This window comes from Podarcis filfolensis (assembly GCF_964270895.1).
Source record: "Podarcis filfolensis genome assembly, chromosome: 8".
In the NCBI taxonomy this organism is placed as follows: domain Eukaryota; kingdom Metazoa; phylum Chordata; class Lepidosauria; order Squamata; family Lacertidae; genus Podarcis; species Podarcis filfolensis.
The window spans coordinates 65,052,420-65,069,969 of NC_139611.1; the positions used below are offsets into that span (position 1 = coordinate 65,052,420).

At 43.0% G+C, this 17,550-nt stretch overlaps 1 protein-coding gene across 10 annotated transcripts in view; it reads right to left on the reverse strand.

Annotated features, from left to right (window-relative positions):
* PHACTR4 (phosphatase and actin regulator 4) overlaps positions 1-17,550 on the reverse strand; it is an 83,941-nt gene that overhangs the window by 14,746 nt on the left and 51,645 nt on the right. For 5 of the 10 annotated variants that reach the window (XM_083627141.1, XM_083627142.1, XM_083627140.1 and 2 more), the window contains 4 exons: positions 10,013-10,189; positions 9,224-9,304; positions 2,680-2,844; positions 257-634 (listed from right to left, as the gene is read on the reverse strand). In XM_083627141.1, coding sequence (XP_083483267.1) covers positions 257-634; positions 2,680-2,844; positions 9,224-9,304; positions 10,013-10,189 — 801 coding nt within the window. The remainder of the gene's footprint in view (positions 1-256; positions 635-2,679; positions 2,845-9,223; positions 9,305-10,012; positions 10,190-17,550) is intronic. The other 5 variants (XM_083627146.1, XM_083627145.1, XM_083627139.1 and 2 more) reach the window with 1 other exon arrangement.

A 17,550-nucleotide genomic window follows, 5' to 3' on the forward strand; every position in this document is an offset into this window, starting at 1 on the left:
TGCATTTGATGAAGTAGCCCTTATAGACTTATACCACAATAAATGTGCTAATCTAAGGACAAGTACAGACATTAAAAAGCAAAAGAAAAATGTGGAAAACTGGGTGATTATATATATATATTTGGTGCTTTTTCTTCAGACTTTGCCCCATCCACACTGAGCTCGTATCAATTACAACTGCAGTAAGAATCAAGGAAGGGCTTGGAGATGGAACAATGCACACTGCATACACAAAGAAGAGCCAAGAGCCACTTACCTATTAAGGGGTTGCTATTCCTATTCATTGGCTTGGGAGGTGGAACAGGGGGTTGCTTGGCTGGTGCTGCCGTGGTAGCATTCGTAGCAGCAGTAGTGCGAGCATTTGTGAAAGCAGAGGGCACAGTTCTAGGGGCTGGGGAGGGAGCAGTGGAAAAATTGACCCCTTTCGCTGTGCTGGTGGCAGCCGCAACTGTGGAGGGAGACATAGTCCTTGCGGTGCTGCTGGGAGGGCCAAGATCCCTCGCCTGCACGTTGCTCGTTTCCTGAGAGGAGGATGACAAAGGTCGTTTCGGGGGAAGCAGAGGCTGTTTAGGAGCATGAGAATCATGTTGGTGGTGGTGCTCCACTTCTGAATTGGGATGGCCATCCAAGGTTCCTGCAATGAAACATATTTTGCTTTTGTTTTCAGCAACATTATGACAATACCTAGAAAAGAACTTCTCATCTCAGGGTAGCTCTCTGATCATTACAGGGAGCATCATTAAAGGGAGCCAAACCTTTTAAAAGTACTGTTATCTGCCCACTTGACATAAACCCCTGAGCTTCCTTACATGCGTGAAGGAGAGGGTTGTGGCATCTTAGAGACTAATTCATACTGCTGACTATGAAGGTTTGGACCACAACTTACTTCCTATATAACACGGACCTTCTGCCTCTAATGTAGCTTTCTCACCTGGTATCCTCCGGATATTTTGGATTCCAACTCTCACCAGCCGCAGCAAGCACAGCCAAAGCATCTAGCAGCCACCAGCCCACAAAAGTATTGGCCACTGTAAACCAGCTGGCCTTAAGGTGCCTCACACCACTCTCTTTGGATGGCTGCAAGCCAAGAGCATATCCAGACAGTATGTTTTGCACTCCTGATTGGGCACAGCAGCTGAAGGTTCCTACGCACAACACCTCCAGCACAGGGAGCCTAAAAAGCTACCATAGACGACATAGATACCACAGTCCATACTGGTTTCTGCCAGCCATGCCAATCAGTAATCGTCAGCAGAGTGTTTAAGACCTTGCATGCCTCTGTGTGTGATACAGATCAAAACCAGCAACAGTTTCCCAGTTCCTGTATTTAGAGCAAGGATACTGTGCCTCTCCATACATTGTTGGACTCCATGATCCCTGACCATTGGCTATGTTGCCTGGGGATGATGGGAGAGGGAATCCATCAATTTCTGGAGGGCCTGAAGCTTCTCCATCCCTGACTTAGAACTTTAGCAGGGATATCCTGAAATTTAAGCATTTATGAAAATCAGTAAGTAGGATTATTAATATGCTAACCCTAACTATGCTTTGCTCCAGCGACAGGATCACCTCATAGCACCCCAGGAGTCCCTTCAGGCACTCCTTCCATGCATATACGAACACACACCCTGCCATCACCAACTGTTTTGTGGCCTGTTTGTACATGGCACATTTTTTGGAATGTTTTTAGGTTTCGTGTTCAAAATTAAACTTGCTTGTAAGCTGCCATCATATGAGATGGAAAGGGCTTAAACTAATAAGTGCCTCCACTTATTGGAAAACAGGAAGCAACCTTAAGCTGATTCAGATCTTTGGTTCATCCAATTCAGTATTGTCTACACTGGCTGGAAGTGGCTCTCCAGGGTTTCAGACAGGGGGTTTCTCCCACCACTACCTGGAGAGGCCAGGGATTGAACTGGGGATCTTCTGCTTGCAAGGCAGGTGTTCCACCACTGACCTATGACCCTTCCCTAATGAAACAGCAATAGAATTAGGTGATTTTAAACTCTGGATTTAGTTGTTTTATTGAGGGAGCCCTTTAAATGGCAATGCTCATTTCTTCAGAATGTAGTTAGCCAGACCTGCATTTGGGGACCCTCCTGCTCATTCTGCTAAGTGAAGCACTGGACTTCTACCTCCTGCCCCAGCCCTGCCTTTATGGCACCACAGACTTGAAGAGCATTCTAAAAGTGCTGAGTTTTTGCAAAGAGGGCCTCTTCCTAGTAGTCAGGAAAAGGATCCTATGCACTGTTCTCTGTTTCCACCCAACAGTTCCAAAGAATTCTGATTAAGCATTAAACAATTGTCCCTGGAAAGGGGTGGGGAAACTGCATTGGAAAGTCTTTGCAGTTATTTATGTGCTGTTTGTTGGGGGAAACTTAAAAGGTTTCTTCCAATTTCCAAACTAGAGTTCAAGGTGAAGGCTGGCACTCAGCAGCAAAGCGTGGGCAGGAGGAGACAGAACGTCTGATAATAAGAAAGATAAATTGGGTGGGGCTAACCCCCTGGAAGTGAAGGTGTGAGTTGCTTGTGTTAGAAACTTGTGTGAGAATGAGGAAATCTCATGGGTGGGTGTGCTCCACAGGAGAGACCCAAAACTGGTATTTTCACAGTGAAAGCCTGATAGTTAATGAAAAACACTTCTCAGAGAGCCACCACTCCTGCATCCCAGTTTCTCACCTTGTGATTTCTTCAGCTCCTCTAATGGAACAGGCTTCTTAAGGCTTGTTCTTTTTCCAGTCTCTTCCTCCAGGTGTGCAAGGCTGACAATCCCAGAACCGTCAATGGGGATAGTGTGTCCATTTTTCAAAGCATCGTGGCTGAGTTTGTCTGGCTCCTCCTCATCTGTTTTGGTTGTGGGGGGAGATAGATTAAATAAATAAATAAGAGTTAAGGAAAGCACAGACAGGCCTGAAGATTGAGGCAGAAAATTGGCCAGGAAGGAAAAGGTGCACATACCATGTAGCAACAAGCCTGCCAGAAAAACACCGAGTCTGCAGGTGGTGGCTGAGGATTAAATATTGGTGGCTGGGATTTAAAGAAAGAAGGCACCTTTGAATAGGCCTTAGCTGAGACTCCTGCACTGCAAGGGGTTGGACTAGATTACCCTTGAGCTCCCTTCCAACTCTACAATTCTATGATTCTGTGATAACACCTTCAAGTAAAAAGGATTGATGAGTGGCGTTGTTAAGGTAAAATAACATCTGGTCCATTTGTCATGACACAGGTGGGGGAATCCCAAGTATAGCAGCTGGGGCAGCCCTTCTCATTTTCTAGCACATTTTTCTTCAACACAGTCAAAAGGCTGAGGGCCCTATTTATTTAGACCTGACATGGGAAGCTTACAGAGGAATGCAGTCACACTGCAACTGATGGAGCTATACAGCCTAGGAGCTTTCATCTATTCTAATTAAACACCAGAGAAACTCAAGAGACAGCAGCCAGCAACCCCAAAGAATTCATAAGGTGCCTCTAGCCTTGACAAAGGTGGGAAGCTTTTCCCCACTGTCTGGGTTCAACAACTGGAGTCCAAAGCTTTCCCTGTTAGTGTTATTCTCATTAGAAAAGAGCTAAGAGTCCCCTGGATAGCTACAATAAAGATCTTTGATTCAAAGAGAATTTAACACAAAAGGTGGCATCCAATGTTAGCTATACTCAGAGTAGACCCATCGAAATTAATGAACATGGCTAACTTGGGTTCATTAATTTAAACAGGCCTACTCCGATTAGAACATAGTTAAATACAACCCAAAGCTAGCAGGATGCATCCTATTGGTTATATCAAAGTGGTCCAAGATACAGACATAAAGCATTATTTATTTTTAATTGATCTATTTGTGTCAAGGTTCAAACGTTTGTGCACAAATCCACAAGAGTCTTGCCAGGGATCTAATCTTTTCATTATTAATGGGGTCTAAACAGCAAGTAGTGGATAGATCAAAAGGCAAGCACCTGCCACCTCTTACTGGTTGGTTTGATAAAACATGGAAACTTTTAAGTTATAGGCAATATTTCAATCCAAATTAAAGGGGTGTGTAACCTGCTCTGTTTCTAGAAAAATGTTTTCTATTTATTACATACGTAGACTTGGCAAAAAATATATATGCATAGAAGACCTTTGCATCCAAGTTCAATATTAATTTTGCACTGTGAAAGGAGATGGGGGAGCAAAGGGAAATGCTAAAAGAAACTGCTCAAGAAATGTAAACTTTGAAGCTCTTGAACTTCAAATGTACAAGCAACAATGCTTCTCTATTTTGTAGCCACTCTTAAAAAAACACCTCTTAAAAATAAGTCAAACCAGGGAGGGGGGGCAGGGAAAGAAGTGCAAGACCTTGAATGCACAGTCACATAACACTGACTAGAAAAAATACTTAATCTTATTCTGGTTTGGAGGGAACAAGTTTGCTCAATTGCTTTGCCAACTCATAAAGTCACAATTTTTTACATCCAATGACATAGAACTGCACCCCAAGAGCACCTGTTCCTGCATTGCTGCATACACATCTGCCAGGGCCCTGTGTTGCAGGTCCTTTTAACACAGTATTCTTAACAAAAGCACCCTGAGGGTTGTGCTAGGAAGTGATATAGAGAGAGACTTGAATAAATAACGCTCCACATCTTCTCATGTATTGTGCTTAATTCTTCCTGCACTGTCAGCATTTGGTGTAGCAGCCCAGGGCAAGGCCAGATCCAGAGGGTGGCAACATCGGGCCTTTGCTAGAGCAGCAGAAGGCTCGCCACTCATATCAGTGCTACCTTTTCCACTTTGGAGAGTATCCAAGAAAATCACCTGCAGCCCCAACAGCCTAACTACACGTTGACATTAACATTGTGTATTTTTAAAAAGGAGCCCAATTGTCATCAAGATTGCACTGCATGGGGAAGGAAGGTTTAAGCCTTCCCTCCCTGGCCATAATATACCGTATTTTTCGCTCTATAAGACGCACCAGACCACAAGATGCACCTAGTTTTTGGAGGAGGAAAACAAGAAAAAAAATACTCTGAATCTCAGAAGCCAGAACAGCAAGAGGGATCGCTGCACAGTGAAAGCAGCAATCCCTCTTGCTGTTCTGGCTTCTGGGATAGCTGTGTAGCCTGCATTCGCTCCATAAGATGCACACACATTTCCCCTTTCTTTTTAGGAGGGAAAAAGTGAGTCTTATAGAGCAAAAAATACAGTATGTGAAAGTCACCACATTCATTCTCTGCCAATATGAGGAGGTTGTTTTTTTCCCCTAGTGGCAACTTTTGCACTTGGTAAGATCTCCTTCCTGCACTTAAAAAAATAATAATAGCCGAAACTCACGCAATAATTTTGCACATACCCCAAGCCAGAAAAATACATTTAAAAGAAGCAGTAAAGAGGGAGAGGAATAATAAAGCATCAATCATTCCCTCTAATGACAAGCGATATATTACTTTTTGGAGCACTGTTCTATTTGCCTCTCTTTCTTGGATCTTATACTGTCTAATTATGTCAGCGACCGAGCAACGCCAGAAACAAGCTCCCAGTTCTCAAGGGGCTCCTCTTCTTACTCTACCTCCGATTTACCTCTTGACTCAATTTGTTCCAAGTTTGGTTTACTTTGGGCAACTGGGAGTGAGTTGTTGTGGTTTGCTTAAAAAAAACCAAAACTACGATAAGTTCAAGGGGAAAAAACCCCATTTGACATCGCTTGTGCCTGGAAGATTTTAAATGTTTTAAAATTGTCTGCCGTAGTTCAGCTTTATCTCTCAATGTACTTGTCACATTACACCAATGTACCCTTGAACCTTGCAAACATCAGTTGCTCAATCAACAGGTATACATACCATTAATTAGCAACATTTTTTGTCATATATTGTTCCGGGTTTTTGGTTTTCTGTGGGGGTTGATTTGGGCTTTTCCACCCCCACCCCCCCGGTACTTTTTTCTGCTTCCAATTTCTCAGCATGCTTCAGTTTAAGGAGGAAATTAAGGCAGAAGTTCAGACAATTATCCTGGCAACATACAAAGGCAATGGCTTTTGATGCAATGCCCTACAAATGCAAAGCAAAAAGCCTCTGGCATATGATGGCTTCTAAAACTGAAAGCTGATGAGAAAAAGTGAAGAAAGGAGTTGTTTTTGTGAGGGATGGTAGATGCAATGAAATATGTTCTTTGAAGACTAAAACCTATATGAATGGGATAAAGGAGCATAGCAATAACTAGGAAAAGGATCTGGAAGATAAGCTCAAGGTAGGAAGGAGCACAAACACCCTCCCACCTCTGAATTTGTGTGAATGTTCACAGAACCCACATCTGGAATTAAAGTTCTCCAAGGGACAGGGAGGAACCACAAGCTCCTTCAAGCTCACTCATTACAGTCGAGCCTTCTGCAACCTGGTGTCCTCTAGTTATTGGTGGACTCTGACTTGCATTAGCCCTAATCAGGAAGCCCACTGGTTAGGGACATGTAGTGAGTCGTTTAAAAAACTGTTCTGCATTGCTTTTTAAACTTTTTAAATGTTACTGTATGCTACCCTGATGTTTTGTGAGAGGGCTATATATAAAGGTGATGGACTCTCCTTCCTTGGAGGTTTTTAAGCAGAGGTTGGATGGCCATCTGTCATGGATGCTTTAGCTGAGATTCCTGCATTGCAGGGGGTTGGACTAGATGACCCTTGGAGTCCCTTCCAACTCTATAATTCTATGATTCTAAATACTTAAATAACTAAATGGAAGTTGTAGGCCAACAACATCTGGAGGACACCAAGTTGGAGAAAGCTGCCTAGGTTTTATTTTTGCCAGTTGGAAGGGCTTCAAAACCATGTTGCTGTCTCTTTCTTTCTAAAAAATACACACACAGAGAGAGAGTTTATTCCTTCAGTAGAAAAATTAGTCCCTAAAACAAGGAGATTGAAACAAATCTGCGAAGCAGTTATACTGTTCTTAACTCTAAATTGTAGAGGTTCAAAGTTATTTTCAACCACCCATCAAGATATAAGAAGACTCATTCTAAAAATTTAGAAATTCCACTAAAATGGTTGTTCCCCTTTTACAACTATCATCCTCCTCAAACTGGATTACCAGAGGACACTTTGTGGTGCAGGAGGATAAGAGATTATGTGGATATGAAGTATAAAGGAAACTGGTCTTCTGCAGCTCCCACTTACAATTAGCCAGCTGTTGCCTAGGCACTCAAGTGTCTCTACGGCAGGGCCGAGAGCAAAACAACCAGAATCAGCAGACTCTGTTCCAACAGCAAGGCTGATGTTATCTTTCTTCCCCTCCACCCATCTCTTTTAGAGTCAGAGGGGAGGGCTAGGAAGGGAAGGGGGACTAAGCTCTCATTCTATTGAGAACGTAAGAGGAAAGGGTATTTCCTTTGCTATCTTTTCCTGTGGGAAGGGCTGGATTAACTATTATGCTAAGGCCTCTACAGAGTACGGTTCAGTTTAATGGTTTGACTGCATGCAAAAAATGTGTCCAGCTTGCTCCTTGCAAAATTCCCCATAGCTCAGAACAGGGTGTCTTTCCCCACTAGCACAATGCAGAGTACACTTCCTAGCTGGAAGAAAACAACAAACTGAGCTTAGCCAGCCTGAACTTTTTCCTGCAGAAGACTGCAAGGGTGAGGTGCAGTGGCGTTAGGGAAGCTGTGTTCAAGGTGATGTATTGGTCTGTACAAGTTTTTTTTAGTGTAAAAATTATGGCAGATGAGAGACAAAGATCTGCAAGCGTGAGAAAAAGACTCCCAGACCATGACTTTGCTTAGTCCCCCTCCTGGGACTGTCCTTCAGCCTAGCCTAGAGGGGAGGAAGTCCAAGTTATTTGTACTCCAATTTGCTTCAGACCTTCCTGCCTCTAGTAAAACGACAACCAATTATTGCCATGCCGTAGCCAAGCAGCCAACACTTAAGCAGGGACTTGTCTGAGCATCTGCTTTAGAATATAAGAAGCTGCCTGATATTCCTGCATGGTGATCCATCTACCGTATTTTTCGTCCCATAGGACGCTCCGTCCCATAGGACGCACCTAGTTTTTTGGGGGGGAAATAAAGGAAATTTTTTCCCCTTTATTTCCCCCCCAAAACCAGGTTGGGGAAACCGAACCAGGTCGAGGAACAGTGGGATGGCGGCGCTGCGCCTCCCTGCTGTCCCCCGAGCTTGTGGGGCTGGCCGATGTCTGCCCAGCGTGCGGGGTGCTCTGCTTCAGGGTGCGCCTTGCGCCAGGCGGCAGGCTGCTATCCGCAGCGTGGGGAGCCCTGCGGGGAACTCCTGCAGGGCTCCCCACGCTGTGGATGTCTGCCCGGCGCGAGGGATGCTCTGCTTCAGGGCACCCCTCGCGCTGGGCGGCAGGCTGCTATCCGCAGCCTAGACAGCCCTGCGGGAACTCCCGCAGGGTTGCCTAGGCTGCGGATGTGTTCCCTAAGCGCTGGGCGCTCTGCTTTCAGCGCGCCCGGCGCTGCGGGAAGCAGGCTGCTAATCGCAGCCTAGACAGCCCTGTGGGAACTCCCGCAGGGCTGCCTAGGCTGCGGATGCGTTCCCGAAGCCTGGAGAGCGAGCGGGGTCGGTGCGCACCGACCCCTCTCGCTCTCCAAGCTTCAGCGAAAGCCTGCATTTGCCCCATAGGACGCACCCAGATTTCCCCTTCATTTTTGGAGGGGGAAAAGTGCGTCCTATAGGGCGAAAAATACGGTAGCTTAGTATGCCCTACACTGACTGGCAGGAGCTATTCCAGAGTTTCAAATTCCCCACCCCACCCACACTTCTGTTGAGCACTGATAAGCAATACATGCTTCTTTTGCCCATACTTACCTGCAGATTTTCGGCATTGAACCTGCAACCTTCTTTATGCAAAGCCACTAGGCTATGCTTCTTTCTCTTTACCATATGCACATGAAATCCAAGAGAAAACCTTTACTACAGAGCTCACTACGTGAACTTTGGCAAGACACAGCCTCCCAAGCTAAACTACCTCATAGGAATGTGGTTGGGGCTAAAATGTCACACGGGGTCCCTTTGGGGAAGGGAACAAAATAAAACAGCTGTTCACCTCCAAGAATGAGCAATGTCTATAGTGGGAAAAGTTTAAAAGGCAGAACAAGGAGAAAGAATCACATGTAACTGATGGGGGTGGGGTGGGGGCAGAAATGGCAGGGTCGGGGGCTGCACACAGGCATGGAATCCCAGAGGTGAGGTTTACTGGAGAGTCAGAATGGGCAGTGTAGGGTGGACAAAGGAAGACGGGTAAACTCACCCTGTTCAAGGTCTTCCAACAGAACCCCTCTTTTAATGAGCTCCTCTCTTGGCTTTCGCATTGAAATCTTTCGTTCTAAAACTGACATTACATTGGAGAAAAAAACCAGCACTCAGAATACAGGGCAAGTCGGAGATTTTGAAAAAAAAAATCCTTTAAGACACCATATGTGGCCTAAGTGACTGTTTTTTTTAGGGCTGAATGTTAAACTACTAGAGTGTCCAGACCGTTTGTGCTTATCTAAAACACTAGGAGGGACACAAACTATTTCCCCCAAACCATATCTCTGCAAGAAAAGGGGTTAGCAGCATCTTATTGCTAAAAGCACAAGCCTTTACTTTTAAGAAAAGCATTTCCCAAACATCTTTTCAAGAGAACCTCTGTCTGTGGTTGTGCCTTGTTCAAGGCTTCAGTCCCTAGTGTTTGACCAGTTTTGAGGGTTTCCCTAAATTTGTGAAAACGAACATTTTTCATCCCACATCACTGTGTATGACATCTTTTACAGCTCCATTCCACCACCATCACCACCAGCCTTCTCCAAACACTTAGGGGCCTCCACGACCATTATGTGATGAAGTACAACTTGAGAGAGACAGTGGCAGAAACAGCTGTTCCCTTGCATGAGTGTAGATTACTTCTTAAATTTAAGTTTAAGATTTGATACGGGCCAATTCTGGAATTTTGCAAAAGCAGCTGAGAAAGGTGGGACCCAAGAAGGACAAATCCATTCCATCGCAAAGAACCCTCATAGGCTTGGGAAGAAGGGGATACAAAAGTTTAGTGTATTACCTTCCGAAGTCTCCTTAAACTTGCCACTGCTTTTCTTTTTTCTCCACTTCCAAGGTTTAAAGATCTTGCCAAAACCTGAAAACTTGCTTTTTCTCTTGGAAGGAGGTGTCGTATCACCAGATTCCAGAACGTCAGCCCCCATTCCAGCATCTTGTGATGGCTGATCCACCTCCTCAGCTACACAGAAAGGAAATACAGAAATATTTAATTACCTGTACAGTGGAGATAGAAATAAAGATAAACTGTCTCTCTTGTTCTGTGTTAGGAAGATGCCTTATACCAGGTCAGACTATTTGTCCATCCAGACCACTATGATCTGGCAGCAGCTCTCTAGGATCTGAGACAGAAAGAGGTCTTTTGCATCACTGGCTACTTGAGCTTTTTAAGTAGAGATGTCAGAGACCTACTGCATACAAAGAATGACTTGCATATGAACCCATCTTTGTAGGCAAATCCACTTAGCTCAGCTGCTTTCTCTTAAAGGTTTTCTAGTGCTGCAGATCTAAAACTATTTTGCATTGGTTAATTCATAATGGTCAGCTCTTGTCTTCAAACGCCTTTTAAAACAAAATATTTATTTTATTTCATTTATTTATTTTATAAGGACATTTATAAACTGCCAAGGAAAGGAAAGAATCATGGCGGTATACCGTAAAATCATAAAAACATAATGGTGTAAAATCATTACATACAGAACAAAACGAGCAACACTTGGGGAAAAGCAAAAACTTTTTCAGCAGGTAAGGAAACATTATAATTAATAATAATAATAATATCTTTATTGTCATTGCCCCTCTCAGGGACAACGAAATTACTTGACTGCTCCATAAAAACACTAATTAAAACAATACAGTATAGTACAGTATAATTGTAGGTGCCTGTTTGATTTCACTAGGAAGTGTTCCCAGTTATGGCACTGTATTTTACGTAAGCTGCCTTGCCTTAAAAGAAATGTTCTAAATAAATAAAACATTTGCAGATTCCATCTTTCCATCCTCAAAGCCAATCCTCCAACTGACTGACTAGCAGAAATACAGGCTACATAGACGCCATACATTTCAAATCACATTTAAAGAACCCTGGGAACTGTAGTTTGTTAAGGGTACTGGGAACTGTAGTTCCATGAGGGGCAAGCTACAGTCTCCAAGATTCTTCTGGTGAGGATGTACTTTGAACATGCTTCAAATGTATGGTGTGCTCACAGCCATAATGTAAGTGGAAGGGAGAAACAGAGATACAAAGCCAGACAAGATGACTCTGAAACCTTCACATAGCCAGGCATTGTCAAACAAGAGCAGCAAGGAAAACAGTAGATATGCAAAGTCCAATATGTGTGTGCAAGAGAAGGTAGAAATGTGTTCAGAAATCCATTATGTGACCTATGGTTCACAAACAAAAATACTTTCTGTTGTACTGCTTTGCAGGACGATCTTTGCATCAAACCAGCCAAAATTATCTACTTTATCAGTAAAGTTACACTATTTGGTTTTTTCCTTCCTATTAAAAAAAGAAAGAAGGTGCTGATATCCTGGGCCAAGAGTAACAATCTCAGGAAAGCAACACAATAATCGCCTCCTACTCCACCTACTGTTCTGGCATTTTCCAAACATTTTCAAAAAGGAAAAGAGCTCAGGAGGGGAGAGTTGACTTGTGGGGAAAGTGTTCTGCAATTTGAAGCACCCAAATGAGTACAGCAAAACAAACAGGACTTGGATATGAAACCTGAGCCCAGATAGATTAGCTACTCATGCAGAATATTTATGTTTTCTGCAACCTTGGTTTGATTGCCCAACTGCAGAATGGGGCGGATGGATGGGAAGGGGGAAGCTCCTGAAAACACGGATCAACTGATGGCAAGGCTAGCTGCATAAATGCCTCCACTGGCAAGCAGGTGCCCGTTTCATAGACCTCAGGTTCACCAATAGCTGCTCCTGCCTCTGTGTCCCTTTTTTTTAATTATTATTACATTTCAAGCACACTTTGATCCTACTTTTTTCCAGTTGGAAAAACTTCCAAAACAGCTACCAATGGTTAAAATATAATCAGTTAAAAGGTTAACAGGGGCAGCTAACCTTTTGTGGCCCTAAGGCCGTACTCACTCTTGGGCCAATCCTGTAGGGGGCTTCTTGCCAGTGGTGTGTATGTTTACCCCACACTCTTGCTCTCTCACACACAGGTATACAGCCCCACCCATGCAAACCAGCTGAGGTGGGGGTTGTTCTCACCTCTTCTCCACTCATCAGATGATCAATCAATTGAATGAAGAGGGGCACTTTACATACCCATCAAGACACTGGGCTGGCTAACTGGTTTAAACCTCTCCACCCACCCCAGCATCATGTATACTCTATATCAGGGGTAGTCAACCTTTTTATACCTACCGCCCACTAATGCATCTTTCTTGATGGTAAAATTTCCTTACCGCCCACCAGTGCTCGATGGAAGGATGCCTTAGAACCCCCTACCACCCACCTAGAATCCTGAAACGCCCACTAGTGGGTGGTAGGGACCAGGTTCAAAACCCCTGCTCTATATTGTATGTTATTTTTGCAGCCACAAATTTTGGTGAGGTCTTTGGTGTGGGGTATAAATACTGGCTTCATGTCCAGATGAGTCCCCCACCCCAAGAACACGTTTGCCACTCCTAACACAGAATGAAAAAGAAACAATTAAAAGAGAGGGGGAAAGGAAGGGGCCAACCAAACAATAATCAGCAGACATCGTCAAAGAGCAAGGCTAGCCTTTGAAATATTACCCACCAAAAACAGGAGGAGGGGAACTCTTTCCTATTGTACTATTTCAGCCACTACATTTTTTGGGCGATTTAGCTTTAATGTTGTGAAGTTTCATTTTACTTAAAAGTGAAAAAGGTATCCATTCCCAATAAATAAATCAGGATACTATAGAGTCCAAATGTCACGAGTCCCCTAGTTTAGGAGCTCAGAGCAAACATTATACCCTATGGGTGCAAAACCCTAGAAAGATAATAGCAGCACTATTTCATCATATTGTCATACTTTGCATACTATAAAATATTCAGACAATCAACAGGTGTTGGACACCATAAAGTGCTGTTACACAAATCCTTCCAGCTTGTCCAAGTGACTATACAGTGGTTTGTGATGCAGTGAAAGTAGACTGCAGTGTATAGGGTTTGAACATTATAAAATCAAGCTTCCAATCCCCATTTAAACCTCACTTAATTTCCTTGACTAAATCCTCTCTCAGTGTTACTCACAAAGCATTTTTACAAGAACAGAAGCATGGCAAGGCACTCCGCACACTGAAAACCATAAAAACCATACGGAAAACCACTTTAGAAATAAATACATTTGCTCCTCTCTCTCTCTCTCTCTCTCTCTCTCTCTCTCTCTCTCTCACACACACACACACACACACACACACACACACTGTATAGGATGTCTATCATCTTTGTGGCAAATACTAGGGAAGTTCAAACCAACAGGATACTAGATAAAGGACATTAAGACATTCCAGAAAAAGAAGACTGAGCAAGGAAAGCATGATTTCCACATCACATTTTACTCAGAGAACAACAATTCATCACATTCCTTTGTCTAACTAAATGAATGCCATTAACTTCATTAAAATGTGCAGGAATAGCAAGGAGGTGATCAGGGAAACAGAAGCACTTCCAAGATGCACTGTCTCCCCTCCTTCTGCTGTGACCTATAACATTAATCTGTAACGCAGATGCTGACAACCTGGATCCAAACATGGATCAACTAAGTCCTCTGTGCAAAGCCTGCTTCTTTCCACACACAAGGGAAGAAGGAAGGGTACTACCAGAAGAAAGGAAGGAAAGAAAAATTCATTCTGAATCAGGGAGATGCCTGCCAGCAGTCAGAAACATTCAATTGCCAAGAAGTGTATTCACAATGCTCATTGGAGCATTCTGAACTTTTGCCTGGCAAGAAATGGTGAGCAAACATTTCCAAGCCTATTCATGGCCAGTAATGGTGCCATGCAAAACAGCAAACACCTATGTTGTGACAGAAGACCAGCTAAGTTGACCTCAAAATATATTTGGGATGCACTTCAAGTACTTTTTGAAACCCAGGATTTGATAGGACATTCTGGAGCAAAACTAGCTATGTTCCCTCCTTAAAATAAGTTTTCTGATCCTCTAATTAATGGGTGGCATGCAAAGTTGACCCGCCTGTCACTTCTTCACTTTCATATAAAAAGTTAGGAGTGTTTCTTTTTTCCCCTTCTGCAAAACCCTCTGGATGTCAAGATAGAGCACTAAACAAAATGATCAATTAGGCAGTTTACGTGTCACAATTAAGCCTGCTCTTGTGTTTATCACAGCTGAAATTCAACACAATGCCTGCATTGCCTAGAATGCACAATCAGTTTAACAATTCTGCTTTTTACTCTTGGGCTTGTAACATTCAGAGACATTGACAAATAACATGTAAGAAGCGAAAAACAACAACAGCATGGCTACAATTTAAAATAAAAAGATAAATGCATGGCCAACCACCACTTAACCTAAGGCATACAATAGTTTGCCCTTTATTCTGGCTAGTTTATAATTAAGAACAGTTTTTCATCATCCTAAACAAGACTGACACAGAATTATGCTAAAATGCCCAATGAAGTCTAATAAAAACTTCTAGATGCTATTCTTATAGCTCAGAGTGAAAACAGATGTGACTTGGGAGATCTGGGGTTTGATTTCCCGCCCCCTCCAAGTTATTACCCAGCTGGAGAAAAATAACACAGATATGATACAGGTAACTGTCTTTTCCATCAGTAGGATTAATAACAGCAGGATTGGGGGAGGGGAAGAATGTAGGTAAAAGATTACTGCCTGTTCTAATCCATCACCACCATTGCAGCACACAGCTGCTTAAGTAAAAAAGAAGTCAAAACAGTTCATAGACCTCCCACCCACACCACGTCTCTTTTGGCCTTTAAGAGTTTATTAACATTCACTTCCACTTATTCATTTATTTAGAGCATGTCTACAGTCACAAATGCTCCCAGAGTGGTTTACGTACAACCATTTGTAGCAAGACAGTCCCTGCCCACAGGCATATAATCTAAAAGCATGGCACAAGAGGAAAGGGGGACAAGGAGGGAAGAGGAAGAAAAGGAAACAGTTCAGGGGCATGGGGTGCTTTCAGAAGAGCTGCTGGGATGAGTGGGATACCACTGACACAAACAGAAGAGCCACTAAAAGATCCACCTTATGAAGCAACAGTGTCTTCTGTTTGTTCTGTATGATTAATTAGTGGGTGAATCAGCTGCTCCCAGTATGCTTTAGGACTGAGGCATTTCAGGTAACTGCATTACTCAGAGATGGCTTATGCACTGAGGTGATGAGGCGGGTGTTCCCTTGGATTCCCCCTGGAACAAATCTGGATCTCGGCAAGAGCAGAGATGAGGCACGTGGCAACCCAAGGAAACAACTGCACACTGGCATTTCATGTCCAGATTTGTTCTTTAAAAAATAAAATAAAAAATAGAAGGGCTTGCATAAAAGCCCCTCTCAGTGCCGATCAATCTTTGTTGCGTAAGAAAGAGCTTCAGAGAGCAGACACCAACTTCACGTCTGAGTCATGAAGTTGGGAAAAATAGAAACATCAGTGCCTTCAGGAAGACACAACAGGTGGAACTGAGAAATGGGAAGGGCTGCAGCTCAGCTTTCCCTGCCAATGGGCCCAGATTCAGCTCTTTGCACTTCCATCTCTAAAGGATCTCAGGTAGCAAGTGGTGGGAAAGACCTTTGTCTGAGATTCAAGAGAGTTGCTGTGTAGACATCACCAAACTAGGTAGGCCAGCTGTCTCACTCAGTAGAAGGCGGCCTCTCAATGTATGAATTTATTCTCATGTTGAGTAAAAAAAAACCACAAATGCAAACACTAATCAAAGTGGTTCACAAATCAAAACATATTCCAGGAAAACAGTATAAAACATTTAAAACTCTTGGAATACACATATCCACAACATTACAAGTATAACACATGTGCTACAACAGATGAGCACTACAATACCAGATCAATCACCTGAGGAAAATTTCCACCTTTTAAGAAATTCTTATATTTATATAATGCCTTTCCTTCAAGGAGCTCAAGTACATTGCCCTCCTCCATTTGATCTTCACAACCGCACCTTGTGAGGTAGGTCAGGCTGAGAGTATGTGACTAGCCCAAGATACAGTGAGATTCAATGTTGGATGGGGATTTATACCTTAACTCTAGTGTCCAAAGTATATGAAAAAACCAAGTTCAATCGCCCTAGCAAATAATTCTGATGCCAATTCAGCTATTTGACGTTTGTGCCACAAAAATTATTTCTGCAAGGTAGGAGGGAAACCCAAATAAAACAGATGTTTAAAAGTCAAGCAGAATAAATAACTGCGGCCTAGGACCCAGTTACCTACGGGACCGCCTCTCCTGGTATGCCCCGCGGAGGACCTTAAGGTCCACAAATGACAACATTTTGGAGGTCCCAGATCGCAAGGTGGTTAGATTCGTCTCAACTAGGGCCAGGGCCTTTTCAGTACTGGCCCCGACTTGGTGGAACGCTCTGCCACAAGAGACTAGGGCCCTGTGGGACTTGACATCTTTCCGCAGGGCCTGCAAGACAGAGCTGTTCCGTCTGGTCTTTGGTTTGGACTCAGTCTGACCCTTTTGTTTCCCTCCCCTTATGGTTTTGATCTATGGGCTAATTTTAAAATGAGGCTGCATTTTAAATTGCATTTTAACCTGTATTTTAATTTTTCTTTTCTTTTCTTATTACGTTTTTACTGTAATTTTACTGGTGTTAGCCGCCCTGAGCCCGGCTCTGGCCAGGGAGGGCGGGGTATAAATATTTTTTTTTATTATTATTATTCATAATCTTGCTATAAATTTGGTCCCAAGGAATAAAGATACAGAGCAGTTCTTATATCAGACCAATGTCTCCTTGCATTGGAATATTCAAGCTTTTGCACTGCACAGATTCTGAGAAAGCTGAGTAGAATATCACAATCTGGATCATATCATACTTTTTTTTTATGGTTCTACTGTGCCTGTGATTCCCAGTATGTGTGAACTTTTAAGTACATTTGGCAACAAGGTTACCAGAGCAGACAATCTAAGTAAGTATACATTTATAAATTCATGACCATCTTTTAATCCCAAACAATTTCATACAGCAAATCAAACAGTTTCCTATGTTGGTACATATTCTGAACACAGATTTATTTATTTGTTGAAGTATTTATAATCCACTTTCATAAAAGTACAACACAGTGGTATACAACATACAAGATTATAATCAAACCAGTAAAAGCACCAGTAAAAACATCATTAAAATTACCAATAAAACATTAGTAAGTATTGGTTGGTTTAAAGGAAGGAGGAAGCATATTGCAACGACCTGCCTAAACAAAACAGTTTTCAGGAAATGTGTAAAAGAAGGTAGGAACGATTCCTGCCAAACCTCCACTGGCAAGGAGTTCCACAGGGTAGAGACTGCCATACTAAAGGCCCTAGTAAAGGCGAAACAAATCTCAGGACAATGGG